Below are 26,338 nucleotides of genomic sequence, written 5' to 3'. Positions count from 1 at the left end.
CAAACATCGGCTATAGAGTTATTACATCGACAAATACAAGTACAGGCGGTCTCCATAAGAGTCGACCCCTACTGGCAGCTGGTTTGTCGCTCTAGTCGGTGACTTTTCTTTGCGATCAGCAGCCCTTATGTCAAGGACTGTTTAATGGAAGCAGACACGGTGTTTTGCTCATGCAGATCTGTGTCAGACTGTAGCCCAGAGCGGGGCTGTATTGATCCTGCTGGACTGAATGCAAATTAAAACCCACACAGACCTTTTCATGGCAATTGACTGGCCGCACGGAATTAATGGTGTTCGGTCTAATACGGCGGGTCTCCACTGCAGGAGCTTAGGGGGAGGCTAAAGGCGATGGTACTGTTTACAGGAAGGCCACCATAACAGGCCCTTGAACTTTTAGTGTCTTTCTTAGTGTAGGATCCAATAACTTTGAGTGCCACAAACAACGACAAATAGTAGTTAAATCCAGTACAGAAAATACAACACAACGAGGAATCAAAATGTTAAACTATACGGAGAACTTTAGGTCGTTGACGAAGACATCAAGAAGACAGAAAAAAGGCGTTTCTCTGAGCTTCAAAAGTTCACAGAAGTACCACAGTGCAAGAAGGTAATTTTTTCCCCAAAAACAACAAGATAAAAGAGGTTCTAAAAGATCTGGGGCTCACTAAAAACAACCTAAGGAACCTTTAGACAGCATGTTCTGTACATGTCAGGGTCTGGTTTACACCCATGCACATGATGGGAATACACATCTACATCTGACCATCAGTAAGACATCAATATGTTCAGAACCTGGTGTCTAAAGGTTCTACAAGGGCAGTATTTGTGGCTTGAGAACACTCACAGGTTTGGCGCACCCTAAAACAGCCTAGAGAACCTTTGGACACCAGGTTCCGGACATGTTGGGGTTTGTTTTGCACGCATATACATGGTGGGAATACAAATATACATCTGACCATGAGAGACACCAACATGTGTGGAACTTGGTGTTTAAAGGTTCTGTAGGCAGTTTCAGGATGAGCCGAACCTTTGAGTGTTCTCAAGCCGCAAGTACTTCCCTTGTAGAACCTTTAGACACCAGGTTCTGAACATATTAGTGTGTCTTAGTGATGGTGAAATGTAAATTTGTATTCCCACCATGTATATGTGTCCAAAACAAACCCCAACATCTCCAGTCCCTGGTGTCTAAAGGTTCTACAAGGGCAGTATTTGTGGCTTGAGAACACTCAAAGGTTTGACGCACCCTAAAACAGCCTAGAGAACCTTTGGACACCAGGTTCCGGACATGTTGGGGTTTGTTTTGCACACATATACATGGTGGGAATACAAATTTACATCTCACCATCACCAAGACACACTAATATGTTCAGAACCTGGTGTCTAAAGGTTCTACAAGGGAAGTACTTGCGGCTTGAGAACACTCAAAGGTTCGGCTCATCCTGAAACTGCCTACAGAACCTTTAAACACCAAGTTCCAGACATGTTGGTGTCTCTCATGGTCAGATGTATATTTGTATTCCCACCATGTGCGTGTCCTTGTTTGTGACATCAGGGAGGTTAATGTCCTCATTCTCCTTGTCGTCTTCTAGGTCATGACTCACACAATAATCTCTCTGTTGCAAATATCACCCAAACAATTCTCATTCACTGAATATGTTAGCGTAGGGACAAAGGCCACTCTTTGTTGGAGAAACCGCATGAGAAAGCAGCTTTGGAGTTTTCTGTGAATGAATGAATATGAAGAGTAAGCGGACACGTGATTCAGGGAAACTAAACTCTCAGTAAAACAAAGCTCATCATTTATGATTGAACACGTTTCTAACCACCTAAGAAAAACTTTAAAATGACTTGGCGCGCTCTCCACCAGCTTCTGATCACAGCAGCCCATTCCTGTTGCACTAATTCTAACTAATCTGCATTGTTTTTGGGCTTGTGGTTCTCCATTTAGCGTTTGATGATTTTCCACAGGTTTTCAGTTGGATTTAGAGCTGGTGATTGAGGAGCCAAGGCATGGTTCTAATGTTGTGGTTCTCCATCCAGGCTTTAGATGGCCTTGCCGTGTGGTCAGGGGCATGGACTTGTTGGAAAATCATCCCAGTCATTGGAGGCAGGAACAGCTGATGGAAGAAGACTGTTCGCGCTTCACACAGTTGCATTTGCCCTGTTCCAGCTTAAGCATGTCAAATAGGACATAAAGTATTATGGAGGTACCAGGCATTAAAATGAACACGAAATTGAAGAAAACAAGGGTGGTCTAGTCATTTTTCCCATGACTGTATGTGTGTGTGTTTTATTTCACTCTTTTCAAACTAATTTTTGGTTACACATTTGTCCGAGTTGCTAGTGGGGAGACTAGAGGCTTCTCTGTGCACAGCTGCCAAGAGGCGTTTAGGGAACATCGGTAAGTTCTGATGTTTGCAGAGTGAGGCGTTTTGGGTAGAATTGCACTGATACTGTGTCTCTAGGAGATGCTTTGAATTTAGGTGAAGATCACACTCAGCCCTGGAAACATTTCAGCTGCAGAAAGACTGACACCGGCCAAAAATAGGTACACTGTCAGCGGTGTCTTGTATTGTTGCCAAGGCAACACCACTAATTTGTTTGACCCTTTAAATTAGCATCACAAAGCTCTGAGTGATGAGTGCAAAGCCAGTTCTGAGTGCAATCCAAAGCAAAGCACTGCTAAGGATGCTTCTGCCTGCCTTACACCACATAAGAAAGGTTTAAAATGTTAAGCATGAACCAGAATGCAGCTTCTCATTTTATATGTAGATGATACAAAATCCCTCCAATCATTCTAGATTTTTTTATGCAAGTCATCTGGTGAAAATTGTCCTTGAACTACAACAAACTGGGGAAAAAAAGAAGCTAAATCACTATAAAATAATGGGTTGATCAATTTAAGATTGTTAAAAAAATCACAAAGAAATCCAATTGACAATAAGAAAACACACAATTCAAAGAGTTCTGTGTCATTTTTATGCCTTATTACAACTTCAATAATTCAAATTATTAATAATAATCGGGTGTAAACACGAGCTCAGTCCACAGACAGTTAACCCGCTCCGTCACCTAGCAGCCCGGCTCACATTCATTAACCTTTCCTGGCTGTAATTTAGTTAACGTCTCCTCCGATCTCCTCACTAAAGAGCCGTCACCTGCCAACACTCTCATCCAATTAGAGCACCCGATAGACGGCTGGATGTTTGAGTGTTACAAAGACGGAGGTCAAACCTGGCCCTCAACAGGAAAGTCACTATTCTGCTTTACCACACAGTTCCTCTCCTCTCACCCCACACATTACATACACCTCCTATGTGCTCCCTCTGTGGTAGGTAATCCACTGGGGGGGGCAGACGACCAACGCCTTTAATCTGCCATCGGCCATATGGCTCTTCTGGCTGAGGAAGGGATGAGGAAGGTTTGGTAAAGCCACTTGTGCTGCTTTGTGCTCCCGCTGTGGGGAAACGTATGTTAAGTAGGTGTAAGAAGAGGAAAAGGAGAAGAGATGCTGTTGTACTCAAGGTTTTTACACTAATTTACCCAAAATTACACCAAAAACAGCACCTATAGCAGCTAAATGCTAACAAAACAAAAACAGAGCCGTCTTAAATTTATCATACAACTGAAGCGGGATGAAACCAATCAGAAGAAGGAACCAAGCCGCTGCTAACGCTAGCTAAAAGACGAGCTGATGTCCCAAAGGAAGTGCAGCGGGGGTGCAGCCAGCGATCCAAACAAACACAAATCTGGGATTTAACGTGTCGCATCCAGCATGTACACATATATATTTATCTGTATTAAACACATAAATACACCAAGTCAGAGCTGGAGGTTTGTCCAGAATGAAATCTGTATTATAACCAGTATGGAAGAAAAAACAGAAAACATGAATTATAGAAGTTGAGAGGGCTGTGTTGCTATGGAAACACAGATTTGGAAAATGCATGGATTTTTTTTTTATTTGCTTCAAAATAAGAACCTGCAGAGAACGGCGTCTTCAAACCTCAGTAACAGCAACAGATTTACATGTTGGATGCCTCGATTTTCCCAGAGACAGACCTGACAGGTTGAACTGAACAGAGATTTCCACTTTAAAAAGGCAAGAGAGACGATAGGACCCCATAAGAACTCTTCTTATCTAAATTCTGTTCAAATTCTGAAGAGATGTCAGCATGCAAATTAGGAAACTCTTGGATTTGTTGGGAAAGTGACAAATCCAGGCTTCAAAGGGCCACACATGAAAGACTGAAACTGGTCTTGGTATCTATTAGGTATTCTTTGGAAGCATTACCTTCTTTACTAGACCTGTTTTGTCACAACCACAGTGACAGCTGAGGTTTTCCAACCGTTTTGCACAACATAGCAGGACTCTAACACTCCTTTAGATTGGACACACCTATTACAGATGTGTTAAAATAACTATTTCATTATTTCAATGAGATATGGAACTTAAATTGCATGTTAAGTCTAAAAATCTGATGCCTTCATTTGTTGCCTTGGGCTTAAGGGCAGTCTAGGTTGCGTCTTATGACCCAAGTAACTATAGGGTGAGTCTGAGCTAGAAGGAAATCAAGACTTGAGGCAAACATGCAAGTCTTCTAACACCATAGTTACAATGAAGTCATAACATATTGAGGTCATTCGTGGAGCTGAGAAGCTCTTTAAGCAAGAATTTGTCGACAGTGGGAAGAAAAAACTCCTTGTTACCAGGGAGACCTCCAGCAGAGCCAGGCTGAGGGATGGTGGGAGTCTGCCTTCACTGGTTGGGGTGAGGGTAAAGGCAAACGAGAAACGAATAGCAAATCGTGATTTTTAGTTGCTACATAGCTGTAGCACACATACGTCGTATATTGTGGGCATTCATTGTGAGATTGTTGCATCTTCAGTTCCAAATCCGAACTTGGAGAGTTTGTGAACGTAAGTCATCATCTGCAAACTACAGTAGACTCCATAATGGATGTAGTTACTAAGCAATCGTCAGCTGGTAGCAACTAGCAAAAAAATGTCAACGGGGTGATGGAGATTCAAAAGTGGAACCTCTGTTTGATGCAACATAATCATTTCCTGTTTCATGGTCGATTCATTTGAAAAAAGTCCAAACACTTAATGGCCAATTTCAGTATAAAAGTACCATCAGCATATATAAATGGAACACTGGTGTAGCCTGCATGCACTCTTCATGAATTCAAACAGGTCATGACTTCAGATTTCTCTCATCTCAGGTCAAGACTTTAAAGACCGAAGCCTCAAATCACTGCAACAACCACAACAGAACAACCAAACAGATGCACAGCCCTCTAAAGCTCTGGGAAGCTGGATGTTTCTCGTTGTTAATGCTAGCTGCACTTCACATTACAGTATGCTTCTAAAACACCTCTAACTTTACAATAATGAATGAATTAGACCCTTGAGGATCTCTGTTTAGTTTTTATAATCACTAAAATCCCACCAAGTCCAAACAAATAAGAAAACTACTAAAATATTCATCATCTCGTGCACACTGGCTTTCACCTTGATTGAAAGAGTCAAACCAGGCTGGTGCTGCAGTCCGTGTCTGGTTGCTACTGGATTGCATTATGGCCCAGATGTTGGAGAATTAAGCAATGGGCGACAATCTGCGACTTCTGTAAAGCCTGAGTGTCCAATCAACAGCGAGTGCTCCGGACTCCCCGCTGAGGAAACACGGCGCTGAAACAACCTGATGGCTCGCCTCGGATTGAGTTTCCAGCTGAAACACACTGACCTACTCCACCCCTGAGCACAACATGGAGTCATATCACACACGACTTACGCTTGTAGAACAGCAAAACAAGTGCTTTTAGTCGCTATGTTCATACGACAGGGTACATATCTGTCTCTGTTGTATTTCCTGTGAACATTACTGGTTGTGTTTTGTTGTTATTTATCTTCCTTTTCTCTATTTATCCTCCTGATGCTGTCCCAGTTTCTCCAAGCCATTAAACTTTCATCAAATCTTGTCTTAAAAATAACAGCGGCACAAAAACACCTGCAGTGAACCGCAGACAGAAAAAGAAGACTGACAGAAGCGGTTGGATCTCCGGGGTTAGATTAGGGTTAAAATATCAAATTTAGATTTAAATACGTCAAAAACATCAAAAACTATGACTTATATCTCAAACTAAACAGACTGAAGCTAACTCCTACAACAAAATGATCATTTATGCCTTTATTTGATAGCTGACAATAGAAAAATGCCAAGAATTATCAAAAATATTCTTACATTTATAATGTAAGATTGATAATATGAATTACACTCGCTGTCAAAAGTTTTGAGACACTTTCTCATTCAAATAAATTAGAACCCGTCTCAAAACTTTTGACAGGGGGTGTATATATAAAATCTACAAACATCTTCGCAATATAATCTAAAAAACTGGGTCCAGGATCTGATAAAAATGCACCTTTAAAATTGCTTTTGAGTTGAATTTTTCGGATTTATTTTTAAGGATTATCGACTAATCGAACTGCATTGTGGGAAATGTAGGATCCAGAGCTTTTGGAGCTTGGCTCAGACTAAAAATCTGAATATGATGCTGTAATTTGGACCATTCTTCTTTTAATCTGCCTCATGCAAGTCAACCAACTTAATGCAAATGCAAAAATATAACACCAGCGAGCCACTTCTAATTAAAAAACTCAAAAAATTGCTCTGATTGCCTTAAGAAAATCCTGAATCGAGTGCATGTGGAGTAGTTAATTTGGATGAGAAATGTGGAAAAAATGAGTTTCCTCCACTTTTAATGTTAGAAAATTAGTTTAGTTTTGCTAAATGCTGCAACTAAATGCAGATTATACCGGAAGAAATCAAATAATTCTCAAAACATGGCAGAAAAATCTGCATTCCTTGTTGTGTTTAACGGCACGTGTACAGCTGTCATTCCCCTTAAGAGGCTCTTTCGTACCTTGAAGGACATACAGGATGTAATCAGAAAACAAACAGATACGATGCTTCCTGGCCTGGATCCAGAGGGGGAAATTAATCTCAGTGAGCCTCCACCAGAGCTCTGTTTAATTAAATTTGTGTGACTCCGATGTTGTCTTAAGCCTAGCAACCTTCGCATGTCATCTCAACAAAAAACAAAAAAAACCACAACAGAGAAGAAATTGGTGTGCAGAGAGATGGTGAACCTGCCAAAAATAGCCGGCCGAACGCCCACAGAGCAGTTTGAGAGATGAGAAGACGGAGAGCATCTCTGATTGGAGGAGGAAGAGACGGAGAGCGGCTCTGATTGGACGAGGAAGAGACGGAGAGCGGCTCTGATTGGACGAGGAAGAGACGGAGAGCTGGTCTGATTGGACGAGGAAGAGACGGAGAGCTGGTCTGATTGGACGAGGAAGAGACTGAGAGCGGCTCTGATTGGACGAGGAAGAGACGGAGAGCTGGTCTGATTGGACGAGGAAGAGACGGAGAGCTGGTCTGATTGGACGAGGAAGAGACTGAGAGCGGCTCTGATTGGACGAGGAAGAGACGGAGAGCGGCTCTGATTGGACGAGGAAGAGACGGAGAGCGGCTCTGATTGGACGAGGAAGAGACGGAGAGCGGCTCTGATTGGACGAGGAAGAGACGGAGAGCTGGTCTGATTGGACGAGGAAGAGACGGAGAGCGGCTCTGATTGGACGAGGAAGAGACGGAGAGAGCATAAAGAGGCAGTCAGAGAGGAGAGAGATGAGTTTACAGGAGGAGGAAAAGCTAAGACAGATGTAGACTGAGGGAAAACACACATCCTCCAGGTAGTAACACTAATATCGCACCTTTTGGAAACGTCTCACTCTGCCTGGAGTTCAGACTCTGTAGTTTTCAGTCTTGACACTGAATTCAAATTATCACCTCTCCATCTCCATTTCGAACTTTTTTCCATCCTGCAAGCAATCTACAGTGTGACTTTTTAATACTGAAAATGAAAACTGAATGCATGGAACATCCCACATCTGTGTTTCCTCTGCAGTACAGAACATTTTAGCGTGTTTTAACTCATTGTTTTGGTGCGACAGAATGCAAAGCTGCTGTTTTAATATCAGGTAAATGAAAGCCACATTAAGCATTTGTATGATATGTAGTGAAAATGTTAGCAGTACATTTATCCTTACTTTTTTTTAACTTAATAGCTTGTTAAAATTGTTGTTTAATTGTATCAATGATGAACACACATAATATGCGATACATATATATACTAGGGATGCACGATATTGGGTTTTTGCCGATATCCCATATGCCGATATATCGAAACCCCTTTTGGTCAATACCGATACCGATAATCACACTTTTTTTTTTCCACTGTAAAGAAAGCTAATTCTATCCTGTATATATCACATCATAAATGCTATAAATGATGAGGAATTATCACAGTAATTTGTAAGGAAGGGAGACCAACTTTGTAGGTCTGCAAGAAGCTATATTTCTCATGAGCATAACTCACTTCCTGATATTAAAAAGACAACTTTAAAATACAATGAAATGGCATAAGTTTATAAATTCATCCACACACTGAACACAACATCAACTAACAGCATCCATCTGAGACAAACACCAGGAAGGTTTCTTCTACATTACTGTCCCTCCAGAACCACTCACCTATGCTTTACAGAAACAAATCTCCCAGTAAATAAAGCTGTTATCTGGCAGGACACCACTGGAAACAGGTGAGAAAATGAGACGTTTTCATGCCTAAAGAAAGACAGAGTCGTCTATTAAGGCCTAAAGTAGCTCAATCTTGACTTCAGTAAAAAGATGCCGAGACAGATCGTTTTTGTTTTTACTTCCAGGACGCGTCCCGTCTCCGGCTAAGCGCCTTTGGGTGATCTTTTCTTATTGCATAACTAAGCCACGCTATCATCTGCTACACTGAGGCGAGCTTCCAACTTTGGATGGCATCGCTATGACGATGGGTTCAGGGTTTGGATCGTCCAGATCATACAGACTCAGCTGATTCAGGATTAAATGCAGATTTCTGTTAAATTACAGCAGACGACAGAATTAAATGAAGCAGCAGTGAAGTCCTGCTTCTACTTCCTGCCACTAATGTGCCATTAACTGAGTGTGAGTGTCTTCACGTCCAGGGTAAACCCTGCTGCTGCTCTCTACGGCGGATTCTCCCTCTCGTGGTTACCATGGCGATGGGATTGGTATCTCTGCCGAGCTGCCGTGTCCCATAGCGCCACAGCAACCAGATTATGGATGCTCTAATCCAGGATTTTGCCAATCCCAGTTCAGCAGCGAGCAGCGGTGCAACATCCATGTACAGCGGGGTGAATGTGGGGGTGGTTTCAGGGGAGATTTGGAGGTGGGGGTGTGAACGAAGATGGCATTTCTCAGCAAAAAAAAAAAAAAAGACTATTCTGCAGCTCCAAACCACAAGGAGACAATAAAATAAAAGAAACCCAGCCTTAAGAAGTCTAAAGTCCATAATCTAGACAGATTACTGCAGGAGAATATCTGAAATACGGTGAAAACACGGCGACACAGAGTGGACAAACATCCAGTCTAATAATCCCACGGATCAGAAGATCCATAGATAGATGGAGAGGAGGTGAGAGGGGGGGAGGCAGATTATCATCTCCATCACAGACATTTCTCCCTAAATTGCATCATCTGAGCATCCAGCTGTGGGCTGGAGATTAGACGTGGAAACAAGCAGACAGGAGAGTGGCTTTACCAGTGGAGAGGCTGAATGATGGGATGGTCTGTGGGGGGATTGGAAGGTCTGGAAGGTCAGGAGGACATCCCAACCAGCAGAGAGGAGCGGGGATGGGAACAGGAGCACGCTTTAGCCCAAAATGTTCGACACATTAGGAATGCTGGAGCAGGGGAAGCCATTAACCCTGTCTAATGTGGCTCTTTTTGTGCATTAGATGACATGCTAATGTTCCACTGCCTGTCCATTATTTACGAAGATGGAGAGCGGCGGTATGAGCGGAGCGTTCTGTGATTTCAGGCTACTCTGTCGACTAATTTAAGCCGTGAAACCAAACGTGTTGACCTCTAAGCTCTTCATTCTGAATTTGTAAGCTGGAATTCTGTAACTTTAAAGCCTCAGTATGATTCAAAAGAACGAGGGTGCACAATTTGCCCTCAGAATCGTAGCGTGAGGGGGTAATTGAGATATATCTTGCGTACATTTTCTGTTGTACACACAAACAGTGAAGTAATTAAGTTTAGAAATGTCTTGTTGCCATTTCTGCCACATTTTTCACAAATGAATCAATTTAGCTTAGCAGCGATTCCCATCGAGAGGTACACCAATGTTCAAAAGTTTAGGGTCATCCAAACAATTCCATGTTTTCCATGAAAACTCACACTTTTTTTCTGCTAACATAACTGCACAAGGGTTTTCTAATCATCAGTGAGCCTTTCAGCAGCATTAGCTAACACAATGTAGCATTAGAACACAGGAGTGATGGTTGCTGGAAATGTTCCTCTGTACCCCTATGGAGATATTCCATCAAACATTTCCATCTAGAATAGACATTTACCACATTAACAATGTCTAGACTGGATTTCTGATTCATTTTATGTTATCTTCCTGAAAGAAACTGCTTTCCTTTCAAATACAAGGACATTTCTAAATGACTCCAAACTTTAAAGCGGTAGTTATGTGGCTGGAGTTAGTGAAATGTCATGGTTTAGCTTCAATTAAATGTTCTGTTGGTGTCAAAAGGCAATGCTGACAACTGGCTTGAAACAGGGAACAAACTACAGTCTCCTGTGTGAAGATCAATGTTTTGTTGACCATCTATCTCCCCCAACATCCTCCATAGATACTAGTAGGCCTAGAACATAAACATATGGCATTTTAGGGTATTTGTGAAGTGACTGAAGCTGTCTCATTGGATCCCTTGTCATGGTTGTTTAAGGACCGACGATTCAAAGAAGTTTCCAAAAACCTGCCTTCAAAATAAAAGCTTTTTCCACAAGTGTCTTTAAAGTCCCAAACAGTTCCTACTGTGACCTAGTAATTGCTAATGTTGAATGACTTCTAATTTGCCCTTTTCTGTTCTTGGAGCCATACGTGAGTGTAGATTTTCATCCAGTGCTGCAGGCTATAGGAAATGATTAATTACTCTCATGAAAAAGGGCAGAATTTATTGCATGAAACATTCCTGCCAGTCAACATTTACCACGTATGCTCTTACAGGGAGTACTGCCCACACACTAGAAAAAAAAACACACAAATGTGTAGAGACAGAGTACCCACTTGGACAATCGCAGGTGTTTTCATGAGTCACACATCCACAGATACAGTTATGTGCTGCTGAAACAGAACTATCTGTCAGTGTCTGTGCTTCTGCATGATTTTTCTACAGTGTTTAAATGTCTTTGCTGTGTAAGGAAACCCATTAGGGATCGCTCTTTTATTCCAGTCTGCTTCATCAACGTGCATATCAGGCCCGACAGCAGAAAAAGATCTAAATACTGCCCCAGCTTAAGTTCATTTACTGAACAGCTGAGACTCGGTGCATTTCAGCGTTAACCTTTTCAATGTCAAAAACAAACGGCCGTAAAAACAACCATGACGAAAATGGAAAATGGATTACTACTGCGACGGGCCCCTACAGCGGATTAGTGTTACACCATCAATCTCCTGCTATATTTTAGAGATAGAGGCAGAAACAGGAAGAAAGAGCCAAAGAACAGAAAGACCAGGGAGGGGATGATTAAGGGGGGAATTATGTAATCGTTCTGTTCATTTCAATTAGGCTCTGCCAGGAGCTTCATAACAGCTCCTCTGGGTGAGTCGATCGAGTAATTAAGTATGAAATGTGAGAGCCAAACAAGTTTGTAAGATAAGTTTTCATTTGCACAGCTGGCACTGTCGCCAAGCCTCTGGCTGAGGAGTTTCTCTGCAGTCATAGATCCTGTTCTCTGCAAACACAAGAAAACCAGCAGGGTTCTGGAAGGAAACAGTTCACTTAGGGTCCTGTCTGCATGGCGCTGGCTTGTGTTCCTGTTAGTTTCATTGATACATACAGCAAAACCTGGATACACAATGCATCATCTAGTTTTAAGTTATTTAAAATATGTAGCGATCTGTTAATGGCCAAATAACTCACATGCACCATTTTACAATCCACGTCCTTCCATTACCACTGACCACCAAGGAATAGTAAAGTTCAGGTAACCCAAACTACATGAAGAAGATCAAGACTAACAAAAAATGTCAACATTGACTTGATTCCTGTGTTTAAGGCAAATGTGTTCATTCAAAATACCATCTGAACTTCCACAATCTGCTCTACATAAACACACTGTCTCAGAATAGTGTCCCATGTAATGACAAGATGGTTCAGACTATCCACAAAAAGTTCTAGAGTTCTTCAGGACCTAATAGGACTTTCATAGGGCACCATTAAAGGTGATATTTTTGCACTGAAGCTACCACTTAAGTCCCTTCTTTTCTGATATTGTAGTCAAGTCATAACATCTGCGACTGGTAACCTGTAATCCAGGACGACCTGCTTCAGGGTAGAGCCGCTGGCGACTAAACTGGCACCAGTCCCTCTGTAGGACTGGTCAGGTGGATGTCTAGACACCCTGACGGAAATAAAAACAAGATTCATCAAAGGGCGTTAGCTCAGGAGAGCCATCGATGGACATCTAGCAAAGGAGGAAACCACCAGACTGGTTTCAACGGGCAGGTAGGAAACCCAGCAAAGCGCAACCAGGGCCCATTGAGACATCGTACAGTGCCGTCCATCCACTGCTTCCTGACCTTTCTCCAGCTGTCTTGACCACATCTTGCCACTGGATCCAGACAGGCCGGGACGAAAGAATTTGGCTGACAATTTCAAGAACAGGTCATGACTTCAACCCCGTTGTTGCCAAACCACTGAAACAGCATTCATGCAGTCATGGGGGTACAAAATCTTTATAATTTCTTCAGTCAAAATGTAGGTAGGCTGGTTGAAAACAATGGACTGCAATACTTTTAACTTGGAACTACACAATAAATAAAAAGCAGCTGCTGGCAGGATTAATATCTGGTCATATTCATTAAAGACGTCATTATTAAATCTCTTTAACGGAGCTGAAAGGAGCAAACATCTCCTGTTGAGGTACACTGTGTTAACTCCTACAGTAAAACCAATTAAAATGGCAAATGTACCACATGCTAAAGCACAGTGTAAAAGTATGCAAAAGTGTCCATCTATTGTGTGCTAACTCCTGGCTTTAGTGGCAAACCCCTCGACTGTATTGAATGGAGCATTTTACAGCTGAAGAATTCACATTTTCATTTGCTTTGTTTCATCTCTTGAGAGTGGCACTGTGCTGCTTTAAATGACAATTAATTTACCTAAATAAATGAACGACTGCAGCTTTAAAGGCTGTTTACTGCAGCTGCTGTCTACATCGAGATTGTGTTAAACCCAACGTAGGTGAAAATAACCAGACAGAGAAACAGACACAGGGACGCATTTGCTTTGGCTGACTTCAGGACAGATAAAAGGTGATTGCGCATTTCACAGCTGAGCAGCAGCAGCATCCTATACTGTAGGTGTAGACAGCAGAGAGCAAAAGGTACGCTGTGTGACAGGAAACATGCCCGAGAGAAAGATACAGCAGCCCTGCAGAATGAAAGGAGGTGAACGGTCGCCTGTTTGCAGTATTTCTGGGATCGTTGCAGAGAAGACGGGTGCACTTTGGGTTGCACTGCAGTGCTCGAGCAAGTACAAGAGACACAGGGGGAAAAAAAGCAACTATTCCGGCATTCTGATGTTGGAAGTGTGTGTGGGGAGAGGTTTCCAAAGCGACCGCATCATCTGAAGGAGAGATTCTGGACAACAGACGAGGTAGAATGATCCGAGTCTGCAGTGAGTGAGTTCCTACTGCAGCATGGAGAAGCAGCTTTTTGAAGCTCTCCTGTGGTCATATGAGCTGCAGGTCAGGCCAAAACACACAGATGGAGACCTGAAGCTGAACGTTTGTCTCCCTTGGTGTCCCCCACGTCCGTTTGCACGATCAAGCTTGACCAAAAATGACTGCTGAAACCTCTACAAATGAGGCAAATATACTGCAGTTTTCCACTTGCAAGCCATGTTAGCATGGACCTTTTTGCGTGTTCAAACTGCAAGTAGAGCCTTTTTCAGGGAAAAAACAACATACTTTATGGTATGTGCTTAGAGCTGCCCTGAAAAACCGCCATTACGGTTTCAATACAGATTCTTTAAACTCGAAATAGTTGATTTGTGGCATTTTTCGGCCCTCTGGATGTCAAGAAGCTAGTCTTCATGCTTATGTTGGCCTGAAAGATGTAAAAACTCCCCACATAGTCCATCATCTACTGTTAGTCACAGCTGTGGTACACATGAGGTTGTTGGATTCAACACCAAAAAGGAAAAAGTAAACGCTGAAAGGGCAGATTCAGTGGTCACCAAGCTAGCTAACCGAGCTGGTCTCCAGTCCTAGCTTCCAAAATGCACCTGGCTGAAGCTTAAAAACTCAGCTCAGTTAACCCAAACATCGGTGTGGCCTTTCTTTCACTGCCACTTACTGAAAAAAATCCAAGTTATCTTCTAGAACTATGAAAGTAATTTACAACAGCATCATTTTTAAGCACAAACACTTCAAGTTTAAACCAAATAATAGCTTCTTTTTCAAGTGTTCTCCCCAACACTGCAAAGTAAACATATTCGAGCTAGTTTCTCATGGAGCTGCAGCCTGAAACAGTCAATGTGTTTGTGATGAAATAACTTGAAAAACTTCTAATTTCTGCCTGGAAGCAAAACAGCTGTTACACTTCAACTTCAGGGACTCGATGGTTCCTGCGCTGAAAATGATGGATCAGAAATAGATTCCTAGATAGCTACATCTGATCTCTAGAAGTTCAGCTCAGATCCATTTGCATCACGGCCTCAACTGTGTCTCGCTATCGAACGGCTTTTTAATGCACTTGGCGACGACTCTGCAACATCTTGTTGATTTCCAGCAGCGCATAAAACAACCAGAGAGTTTCATCTGGATATATTGTGACGGGAGGCTGCCAGTGTGAGCCAAATCGATCCAGTCTCTCAGGTTTTATATGGAGAGAAAGATGGATTCATGCACTGAACATAACCATAATTTCAAGCACCGAACTCATTGCGGGTGTCTATTAAATCACTGAGGTTTAAGGACTTGATAAAGTGCGCTTGTGGTGTTGATGAGAGTAGAAATCTGGCAGGTAAAAGGTGGAATTATATGGGATGGAGCCAATGTCACAATGTGTAAATCCAGTGTAGCACCTGATTTAGGACAAAGATTTGACGACTCTACAACTGATTGACTTTCGGAGACTATCGTATACCCTACAGCTGAGCAGATATATTCTTTTAGCCCTTTTGTTCATACTCAGATAAAGACTTGCTCCCCAAACAGCACAAGCCTGGTAATAAAAGACAGACAATAAGAGTTAAAGAAAATGGAATTAAAGTAATTATGGCACAACTGAGTCACATTCTGCAGCTTTGATTTGATCTTTTCAGCATAAATAGTGCCCTACTTTACCATTCTTTAAACATTTTAAAGGCTTTCAGAGGTATTTCGCAATAACTAGTACCAGCTGTCCAGATCTTTACTAAAAAATGCTGAAATATCATCTCTTTTTTCGTCAAACTGTGGAAGTTCTCGTTGTTTTTGAGCTTCCATCCAAGTGCAGCATAAATCTTAAGAGAAAGTTTGCATAAAGACGTCATAATTAGTCAGTTTAAGACCAAAAAAAAAAGAGAAATGTGACAAAAATGACTCAACACACGTGGAACTCATCAGAACGGACAAAAAAGCCTCTTGCACAAATACCCAAAACCCAACAGGAAGTCGGCCATTTTGAATTATGTGTCATATTTTGGACAAATTTGTGTCATTTGTGGACACTTTTAAAAAGCTATAACTTGAAATGGTAACACAGAGAGAACTCATATTTGGCCAGGATGTACACCAACCACTCATGGGTGATCGAAAGTTATCAAATGCTCTGCAAAAGTCTGAGGACGTGGAAATGGCGACCAGCGGAATGCGGCCATTTTGGATGTTTCGCGATTAAACAGGAAGTGCTCTCTAATTAGCCTGTACATGCTCCAATCTACCTCAAACTTTACGTGTGTGATCAGAGTCTGGCCCTTATAACATCCAGACAATGAAATACACTCTCAGTCACAGCGCCACCTGGTGGACATGCTTGGATTCGCTGACTCATTCAACACTGCTAGGAGCTGTAATATTCTATTTGTTCCTCACAGATTTGAGGGTTTTGTTTGCTACAACTTTGAGTCTTTATTTTTTCCATCCATTCCAGCCCATTTTGACGCATTTTGTCTTATTGTTACGCCAATTCTTCCACTTCAACGAAGAGTATAAACATTTGACTTTTTCAGTGTTTGATTATTTCATTCACACACAAACTATTTGACAGTTAAGTTCAAATGATGTTTCAAATACGTTTTCTGCATCATTTTAATAAAAAGACTTCTCTAGCAGTTAAATTAGCTCTGCTGCCACAACACATCCCTGCACAGGAGCAAAGTACAAATGTTCCTGAACAAGCCAATCCGCAATCTCTCAAATGTGCTTTCTTGGCTTTGTTATATAATTGGTGATGCTCACACCGATGCACATCTACCATGACGCATTTCAGAGGAAATCCAGCGTCGCCTTTGCTCGGCATTTCATAACGACACGCCTCGGCCATGCGGCGTCCAGGCCGAGCCCTCTGCTCCCCGCTAAGCACCATTTACGCTGGTAATTGTTTTCCAGCACGACGTTACCACCGGAGATAAAACCGCAGTTTGACAGCGGCGTGTGGCCGTGATGTAAATGTCTGCCCTTGGGCACTTGGTGGACAATTCACCAAATTGAATCCATTAATCACTTTTAGGTGTGTGTGCTGAGGCAGAGTGTGATGGAGAGAGGGGGCGCAACAGTAATCCCATGTGATAATCTCTCTTGCAGTTCAGTCGATAATAACGGCGGCGAAGGGTGGAGGGGACGGAGAAAACACCAAAACAACAGCAGCAAAGGTCACAGCGGCTCTCGGGAGATGTTATTTTGAAGCGAGAGTCCGTCACAGAAGAACCACTCAGGTCGAGGAGAACAGGGGAACCGATTCTTCAGAGCTATGCTAAGAAGTGCTTCACTCAATAATGGTCCACATACTCTTTTAAATACACGTGTAGAAGGAAGGAAGCAATCAGTACCACAAGCGAGAGTCTGGAAGGGGAAATAAAACTTCCATAACCTTCTGTGGACTCACGTTTCACTGCAATATAAAGTCCTGCACCATTATGGAAACAGCACAACCACAGCTAGCAGCTGGAAAAATCAAAAATGTCTTTTGTGTTAAGTTAGAACGCCATAAGTAACACAAAATTAAAGAAAAAGTTGATCTTCTTGTACTATATATTTTACAAAAATTGCAAAAAAAAGCTTGAATCAACATCTACAAATGCTCACAGGTGTTACCCACACTGGAAAAAATGATAACAACCTGTATGAAATAGGCATTTTTCACACTACTTTGCACATTAGAAAGGTATTTTAGCATGCTGAATGTGGCCTCCAACATCTTGCTAGCAACTAGCTCCTCTGTTCGCCAATTATTTACTTAATTAATGAAATATGCTTTGTTTTCCTCTTGATTGTTCTCATTTCTTTCCACATTTTGCACCGTTTAACCGCAGTCTGCAGTTCAACCGACAAAAGTCCGAATTTTTGGTCACATGACAGCCGAGGAATCATTGTAGTTTTGTTTACCGAATCAGGTGCAAATAAACTGTGTGGAATAATGTAACTTTGATGAGAAATCCTGTTTTTAAGCTTAAACTTAGCCGACTGTCCCAGTATGTCGCTGATGAGTAGTTCAGGGTCCATGTAAAAGTTGAAAATCAAAGGATTCTTGATGAATGGTGTCGTCATAGCGATGCCTTCAGAGGGTTTAAATGTCCTCTGAAGGCATGAATCGAACTGACACTCTTTACACACCGGAACTAGAGAGTCACGGTTCTTTACTGTTTCTAAATCAACGTGATCATATAAATCTGCAGGCAGTGACAGCAACAACAGAGCAAAGACATGGAAGTATGACCTCAGCCACTTTGATGACAGCATGTTGGGGATCTTACTTAGATCGTCCAATCCAAACAAATCTTACTTCCTCATCAGGCTTTTTCATATCAAGGTCATGTGCTATCACTGTGGCAAACATATTCAAATGCTCCAGGTTGGAAAAAGTCATAAAACGGAGTTTTCTTTTCCTAAACTCCCTTCTTATTCCATATGTTATTGTCTTTTTTCCATTCCATATGCAGCGATCCAAGCTAACATTCAGATTTAAATACCAAACACCACCAGGGATGCAGATTCACCACATAAAAATCATCATCCTGCATTTCCATTTAAACAATCTTAGCATGTCTTCTTTTTTTTTTTGGCTGAAGCAGCTTAATGCTAAATGAACCGATGAAGAAAACAGCCCACCTCTTGACACAGATACCTCTTAGTGCCACTCCATTCCAATTTCCAAGGTTATCTGCAATTATTTGACCTTTTCTTATTTGTTACTGATCCAACCACCTTTAGTTCTTTGTTTTACCTTCTGTTACTGACACTATTCACCCTTGTATTTCCACACAGCCCCCTACCTACGCTCTGACCAATCCTATAAACTGCATCCTCTGCAAATGTTCTTGCTCGTCTTCCCTTCACAGACTCATGCTCTGTGTTTTTAAGCCCATCGTATGCCAGAATACCAATGAACACCCCACTACAGCAAACTTCCAAGGGCTAAGAGATCCATTCTCACGCCGCTTTGATCGGCTACAGTGGAAGTGCAGCATTGCAGCAAGTAGAGGTGGAATTAAGCTGCTTTAAATACCACAGGTGGACATGAACCCTCCTGTTGTCCTCATTTACGGCACCAAAACATATAGTTTCCTTGTTTGAAAAAAATCCCAAAATTCAGCAAAAAAAATTCCCCAAATTTCTGAAAATTTGCAAAAACCTTCAGGAAGAAAATTCCAATAATTCCTTAAAAGTTTTTTTGAATCCCCCAAATTTGGCAAGAAAATTCTTGGAAATATTTTCAAAAAATTAGTAAAAATATTCCAAAAAAAATCCTAAAAATATCTAAAGTGATTACATATTTATCAGTAAAACTTCTATTTTTTTCTTTAAGAACATTCACATAAAAATCAACCAAAATCCGCTGGATTTTGGTTGATTTTTATGTGAATGTTCTTAAAGAAGCTTTTTTTAAATTTCTTTTTTTCCACCAAAAAATGTTCATAGATTTCCCAAAAATGTTGAAAATTTTCAAACTTTAAAACGGGTCAATTTTGACCCAGAGGACGACACGAGGGTTCAGAAGGGCTTCCCAGTTACTAATTTTGATTCTCATCAGCGCAATCAACAGTTCAGTGCACGTTTGTGCGTCCTGCATGAACATACTCATGTCTGTGCAGCACACCTTCACAAATGAATACGCAGCAGGAGCGCTTTGTGTTTGCCTAACAGAATGCAGACGCTCTCTGTGAGCTAACGTACACTGCGCAGCACGGCGATGCACCACAGGATGCGTAGGTGATCTACAGACAGACGAGCAAAGGTGTTGGTGGGAGTTTTACTGTACGAGCTGAAAGGCTTGGAGAGTGATCACTGGTGATTCTGTGGCAGCATGAGGAGTGGAGTGAAGGAGATGACAGTGGTCTGTGCTTTAACGGGTGACAAAGACTCATCAAGGCGGGTTTTAAATAACTCTCATGCCATCATTAAGTCCTTTAACGGAACTCTTTGCCCTTGAAGTTATCAGTAAAGACCAGCAGATGATGATGAAGGGGAAGATGGAGAATGTGGACGTCTGGTGAACTCTTCTGCAGCTCTTCGTGATGATGATGATGATGATGATGATGATGATGATGAAGTGGAGATGGTGACTGGAGCAGGGAGGGATGGTTGAGGTCTGAGCCGGTACCTTGCGCTTGCGTTCAGCCCGTTCCCGGGAACGCCGCCTCCTCTCTCTGGCTTTCTCCAGAGCCTTCAGGTCCGGAGGCTGGTCCATCTCGGACCTGGCCTTCTTAATGTGAGCCGCGGCGTGAGCCATAGCGAAGATTTTAAGATCACTTTCAGGAGTCCTCTCTGAGAGCTAGAGGACGGTCAAACTCCTGCCTCGCCAGGTGACTCCCTAATCGCCCAAGGACGAAGCGTCTCGAGCGGATAGAGGTGGGGAGAGGATGGAGGCGGCGCTGGAGTCCTCGGTCCTCTAACCCACCAGCTCTCCTCACCGTCTGCTGAGAGCCTCCCTCCCTGCCGCCCGGGTAGCTGCATCTGAGGCGGCGATGCAAAAGAGGGAAGGGGGTGGCCCGGTACACGCCACCGAGAGGTAAACCAGAGGACCAATAGAGAGAGAGAGAGGCAGGGGAGGCAGAGGGGGGAGGCAAGAGCTCCTCCCCTCCCTTCAGCGAGGCAGCGGCAGATGCTATGGGAACCTGGGAAGCCTCTGATTTGGACCACTCTCTAAATACATGACTTCCCCTCTCATCGTGCACCAGGAGGGGGGAGGCAGGAGAACAGGGAGGGAGGCGGGAGAGGTGGGGGAGTACGGGGATTATAAGGGAGGAGTTAGAGGAGACAATATGTGGGAGGGGATGCAGGACACGGAAGCATCGGCGTGTGTTGTTTGGAGGAAAAAAGAAAAAAAGAGCAGGGGATGTACCACTTCTGCTAGAGGCACAGGGGGTTGAACTTCACCTAAATCCACCTCCACTGTGTGAAATGGTACGGCCCGCTCAGTGACTGGGAGATTTCACGGCTCCAGAATAAACACTGACACATAAATACACACCCAAAAACACAAATCAGTTTATAGTCGAGAATACAGTCGCAGGTTTTAGCTGAAAAGAGGAAAAGTCGATTTCGACCTGACTGCAGTGAACGTATGACACCTAAACATGTAAGATATCTGCACCCATGTTGCTTAGAACACGTATAACAGAGGTTTAAAATACACTGCCGCTGTCCATGGTGCTGAAATCACAACAACACTCATCTACTATTAGCACCACTGAAGAACATATCCATCCAATAATACTGTCACTTATTTATAATATTAATACTTCCTTGTGAAAAAGCGCTGTTGTATTTTTATTTTATGGCATTATTAGCACCACACAGGCTACATGTACCGGTTAATTCTTCATGAATGAGCCTCTAACCCGCACTCAGACACAAGCTACCACCAGAATCCTTCACCATATTTAATGTAAAGTCATGTTTAGATGTAAAAACTCCTCACTTCACGCTCCATGAAGTCATCGACTGCAGTGCTCGTCTTTATTATGGCCTCACCCCTTTTTGCTGACTGATACAGTGGCGCCACCTCATGGCCAGAGCCAACATTACAACTACAATACGACCTCTAGTGTACAGACAAAAAATAAAACAACAATTATGAGATGACATGATACTAAATCCCCAATGAAAAAATGCAATCTCACACCTTTCCACCCTTTAAAATGAATGAATGTCTACTTATGAAGCTTTATCACAGGTTGTGGCCGAAGATTTGACTCATCATAGTCGACATTTTTGCTGTTTTCAGGCCTAAAATCAACATGGCCGCCTATAACCAATCACCACGTGGTATTTTTACAGAAAGATTCATCTAAATATTGTATATACAATCAAGTAAAATTGAAAGTTTTTTCTAAAGATACTGTAGTAAACCTGTTGATTACTTTATATTAAATAAGTCAGAAAGCCTTGGAGTCTTGCCAGTCTTTCTTTCAGGAGGAAATGACATCATGTGGAGCAGGTCATGTGATCTGGAATCAACACACTTCCTAGAAAGGTGTTTTTGTAACGGGTAATTTTTCAGACATAGATACAATTTGTTATTTTGTTTTATAAAATAACACAAATAGACACAGACAAACACAAAATGACTCAATGAGACACAAAATCCTCATGAAAAGAGACAAAGTGAGACACAAAATAACTACAAAAAGTTGCAAAATGACCACAGAGACACCTAAAATTACCACAAAAAGACTGAAAACAGCCACAAAGGGACGCAAAATGACCACGATAAAACCAAAATGCTCACGAAACAGTCTGAAAATGACCCCCAAAAAAAGCAAAATGAGCGCAAAGACGGCGTAAACACTGCCTGCAGTTCATCCCAGTGCAGCTGAAAAGGCCACGAATTTTTGTCATGAGACTGTTGGTCCCATTTGAGCCACAAAAGGCTCTAAAGTTACAATAAGAATTATTCGTTTTTCATATTTCTGTATCAATAATCTGCCATTTTATCATCTAAAAATATGAAAATTTTACATGTGCCAGGACTAATGTAAACAGTTAAAGATGAGCCTGTATCACTTTAATTCCCATTAAAGGGTAAAAATTAGCTGTGCTGATATGAGAGCTGTTGTAGAATTATAATAATGTTATGATTAAATGCTCTTTATGACGTCAAACTACTGTGTATCTGCTCAGAAACTGATAATAGCACTGCCAAACCAACGTCCTATAACTCACGGTACCAGAACTTGTTTATGAGCCTGTAGAAAAGCTGAACTCTTTCCACATTCCCTCAGACTTGAGAGACGACTCTGATGACTTTCTGGAAGTGTCGAGCAACTAAACAGGAAGTTGCGTTTCTCCACTGAACCGGCTAATCAACAGCTAAGCGCTAAGTCTGCCTGGCTGCTAATCTCCTCCAGATCGCCGCTAACAAAGAGAATGGGATGAGGAGGCCTTCGTATTACACCCATAATCTGCTGAGGGTCTCAGTGTGATTAGAGGACCTCCAGCTGCTTCCACCTTCCACCAGGAATCCTCCACACTACGACACAAAAACACAAACACGCCCAGCGCCGAGGTCACGGACGGTGACCCCGACAGAGCCGTGACCTCCGTTAGCTCGGCTAATTGGTTCAGAGAAGCCGAGGGAGACAATTACGGAGAAAACGTGCCATTGTGTTAGCAGGTCAGCAGAGAAATTAACCAGGAAACGAGGTTCTAGGACGCAGTAAAAGCAGGAGACGTGAGAATTAAGTAGATGTTCTGTAGGAGTCTGGATGATGGATTAGCTCTGAGGTACGAACATATTTAGGTTTTACTACTCAGCTGTTTATCCAAGAGGGGAAATCAATGCAGCAATCAGGAGCAGCACAGCTGAGTCCCACCGCAGGAAACTGGACCTGAACCAGACCTGGTGGAACATCTGAACGGCTGCTTGGACTTACCTAGAAGAGAAGAGAAGAAAGAGCACATTTAGCTCATTCTAACATTCATTTAGACACACGGTAAACAGTGTAAAGTGTAGAAAACACTCTGATATCTGATGTTTACTGCTTCCCACACTGTGTAGAAAAGGTTTAAACTAGATAGTAAGAGTTTTTAAAGTCACATTTACACAAAAAACAACCACAAAATTAGTGCATTTCTATTTGGTATATAAGATTCAGACTGGATATGTGTCCAAATATCTTCCTGACATTTAACCATCTCTCTCCAAACAACACGTGATACAACATCTGTACCTTTTGATTGTCTTTAAATTCATAAATACGTAAAAACATGTGCTTTGACAACAATTTTTGACAGAATTTCTGTCATTTTAGACTCGTTCTGACAACGCTGTAGTGATTAAGGACACTATTTGACTTTATTTTGGACACATTTGAGTCATTCCAGACTTTTTTCTGTCACTTTGGATCCATTTTGGACAAACTTGAGTCATCTTGGACAGATTTCACCCAACTCTGGACATAATAGACACATTTTAGGAAGTTTAGGAAAGTTCAGGTAAGCAAAACGTCTAAAAAATGCCCCAAATTATCCAGATTTCATCAAAAATAACCACAACCACATTGTTGGAAATGTTCATCTTTACCCCTGTGGAGATATTCAACTTTTAGAGTTTAGATTTGACACCTGGATGGATGTTAAACTGATTTTTGTTTGACTTTGTGCTGTTTTGTGTCCTTTTCTGAAGTGATTTAGCATCTTTTTGTGGTGATTTTTCATCTTTCTATCTCAATTTTGCATCTTTCTGTATTGATTTTCTGTCTTTTTGTGGTGATTTTGCATCTGTTTGAGGTAATTTTGCATCTTTTGTGGCGATTTTCTGTCTTTTTGTGGTGATTTTGCATCTGTTTGAGGTAATTTTGCATCTTTTCTGACGATTTTCTGTCTTTTTGTGGTGAGTTTGCATCCTTTTGTAGTGATTTTTCATCTTTCTACCTCAATTTTGCGTCTTTCTGTATCGACTTTCTTCCTTTTTGTGGTGATTTTGCATCTTCCCAGCTTAAATTTACACCTTCATGTGGTGATTTTGTATCTTTATGTGGTGATTTTGCATCTTTTTGAGGTAATTTTGCATCTTTTGTGGCGATTTTCTGTCTTTTTTGCGGTGATTTTGCATCTTTTTGTGGTGATTTGTCATCTTTCTATCTCAGTTTTGCATCTTTTTGAGGTAATTATGCATCTTTCCATCTTAATTGTTGTGTTAATTGTGTTTTATGAGTTGCGTGGCTTGAAAATAGTTTTTGGACCATTTTAAACCCATAGCTTTCAATTAAACCATCATGTAGAACCAAGAATATCAACAAATGTGCTCATAAACCTTTGATTCCTATATAGAATGAACGTTTCTTGATGATTTTGGGGTATGCAATGAATATATTTACATTATCTCTCACAGTTTTTGCTGGCAGAAACCCCAGTAAACCACTAAGAACAGTCTTTTTCTCCACATTCATGTCCACATCTGCTGTGTTTACTCATTTCTACACCCCACTTGAACTCCAGCGGCACAAACCTCCCATGGGTGCTCCCTTTGGAGGACATGGGTGGAATCAGAGCAGACAAAGAGGCGACGCTAACACGACCACGCCCGACCCTCTCCACCGTTATTAACATTAGTAGAATCACACACTCGTGTCTCTGCATTCAGAGGCGATGCTAAACATATGTTCCCTGAGCAGCGTTATCTCCATCAGGGTGACGAATCGTTCCCCAGAACCATTTAAACGCCATCCTTCACCTCTGACATGTGGGCTGCTGGGGGTGTTTATATACGTTTTCTATGCATCTGCGGGGGTCTGTTTCAAGGCTCCAGAGGGGGGAGGTGGTTTAATTTATAGCTGCTGCCAAAAACAGCAAAATGACCGAGCTGCTGCTGCTGAGATTGAGCTGTAACGTTAACCGGACAGCACCCAAAACGTTCCGCTTTCTCACCCCAGGGGCGAGGCGGATCAATCAGAGCAGACTTCACGCTGCAGCTCGAACTCCAGCGATATGATTTAATGTGTTATTAATTGTGTGGCAGCAGGATTCCCTCCAGTGCTGCTGTTGTTGTTTTTGACACTGATGGGGATCATACATAAGATCGCCCACAAACGCCACAATACTCACTCTCCTACACAGAAAAAAAATGATAAGAATGCCCAAATAAAACAGGAGAAATCTAGCAGTTTTTGTAGTTACCACTTGTTTGTCATTTTGTAGCACTTTTAATAGGATTGAAGCTATAAGAATCTCTGAATTGTGTCTGTTTTAAGCATCCAGCTGCAAAAATCCAGATGTGAGAAGCTGTGATTTCATAAAAGTGTGAGAAATAAACGCTTTGCCGCCCTGAGTTCTGCCTCTCAGGCAAACACAACTATCTGACAGGTGGAGCTTTAAATATAAAAGCTATAAACTAAAGAGAAAACTCCACATCTGACTGATGTATTAAAAGCATATAATCCACAGAGAAACAAACTAAATATCCAACGTGAAAATCCACAGAAAAACGCATCCGATACGTTCAAATTAAGCAACACGTCCTTAAAATACATCTAATTTTAAAGTGTTTATGTTCATCAGTTATTCAGAAATTCAATTATATTTCCTCTTGTCCTAGACATTTAAAAAACCCATGAAAATCTCCAAATAAAATGGTGAAAATCTGGTCCTGTAATATTCAAAAACTGTGAAAATGGTTAGAATAATGGCAAATATATGCAAAATAATAAGACTTTAGCTGATTTAAATACAGTCAATGGTGTAATTTTTAACCACATGTAGCAAAAGAATAAATATTTGTACAAATATAATATTTTCATGTAAATATTATGTACAGTTTTTGGCCTTTTTTTGTTTTAGAAGATAATGACTCACTTTTTTAAATAATTAAAAAAGGGTAAAAAATTAAGATAAATTAATTATGTTCAGTAATTTCAAAAAGCATGAAAAAATAAAAAATATTCTAATAAATAATTCAAGCATTTTTTAAATAATTAATTAAGAATTTTTTAGTAATTTAAAAAAGCATGAAAAAATATTTTATTAATAAATAATTCATGC

General features: G+C 41.5%; 1 protein-coding gene across 6 annotated transcripts in view; it reads right to left on the bottom strand.

Annotated features, from left to right (window-relative positions):
* The window catches only part of ank2b (ankyrin 2b, neuronal), a 112,888-nt gene extending 92,388 nt beyond the window's left edge, over nt 1-20,500 (bottom strand). For 3 of the 6 annotated variants that reach the window (XM_051943852.1, XM_051943853.1, XM_022203463.2), the window contains exon 1: nt 19,959-20,492. In XM_051943852.1, coding sequence (XP_051799812.1) covers nt 19,959-20,087 — 129 coding nt within the window. In that variant the 5' untranslated portion in view covers nt 20,088-20,492. Of the gene's footprint in view, nt 1-19,958 lie in introns of all 6 variants that reach the window. The other 3 variants (XM_051943849.1, XM_051943850.1, XM_051943851.1) reach the window with 3 other exon arrangements.
* Between the last annotated feature and the right edge of the window lie 5,838 nt (nt 20,501-26,338).

Source organism: Acanthochromis polyacanthus, chromosome 23, assembly GCF_021347895.1.
Source record: "Acanthochromis polyacanthus isolate Apoly-LR-REF ecotype Palm Island chromosome 23, KAUST_Apoly_ChrSc, whole genome shotgun sequence".
Classification (NCBI taxonomy): domain Eukaryota; kingdom Metazoa; phylum Chordata; class Actinopteri; family Pomacentridae; genus Acanthochromis; species Acanthochromis polyacanthus.
Note: the sequence above shows the minus strand (reverse complement) of the source record. Positions and strands in the feature narration are given on the sequence as shown.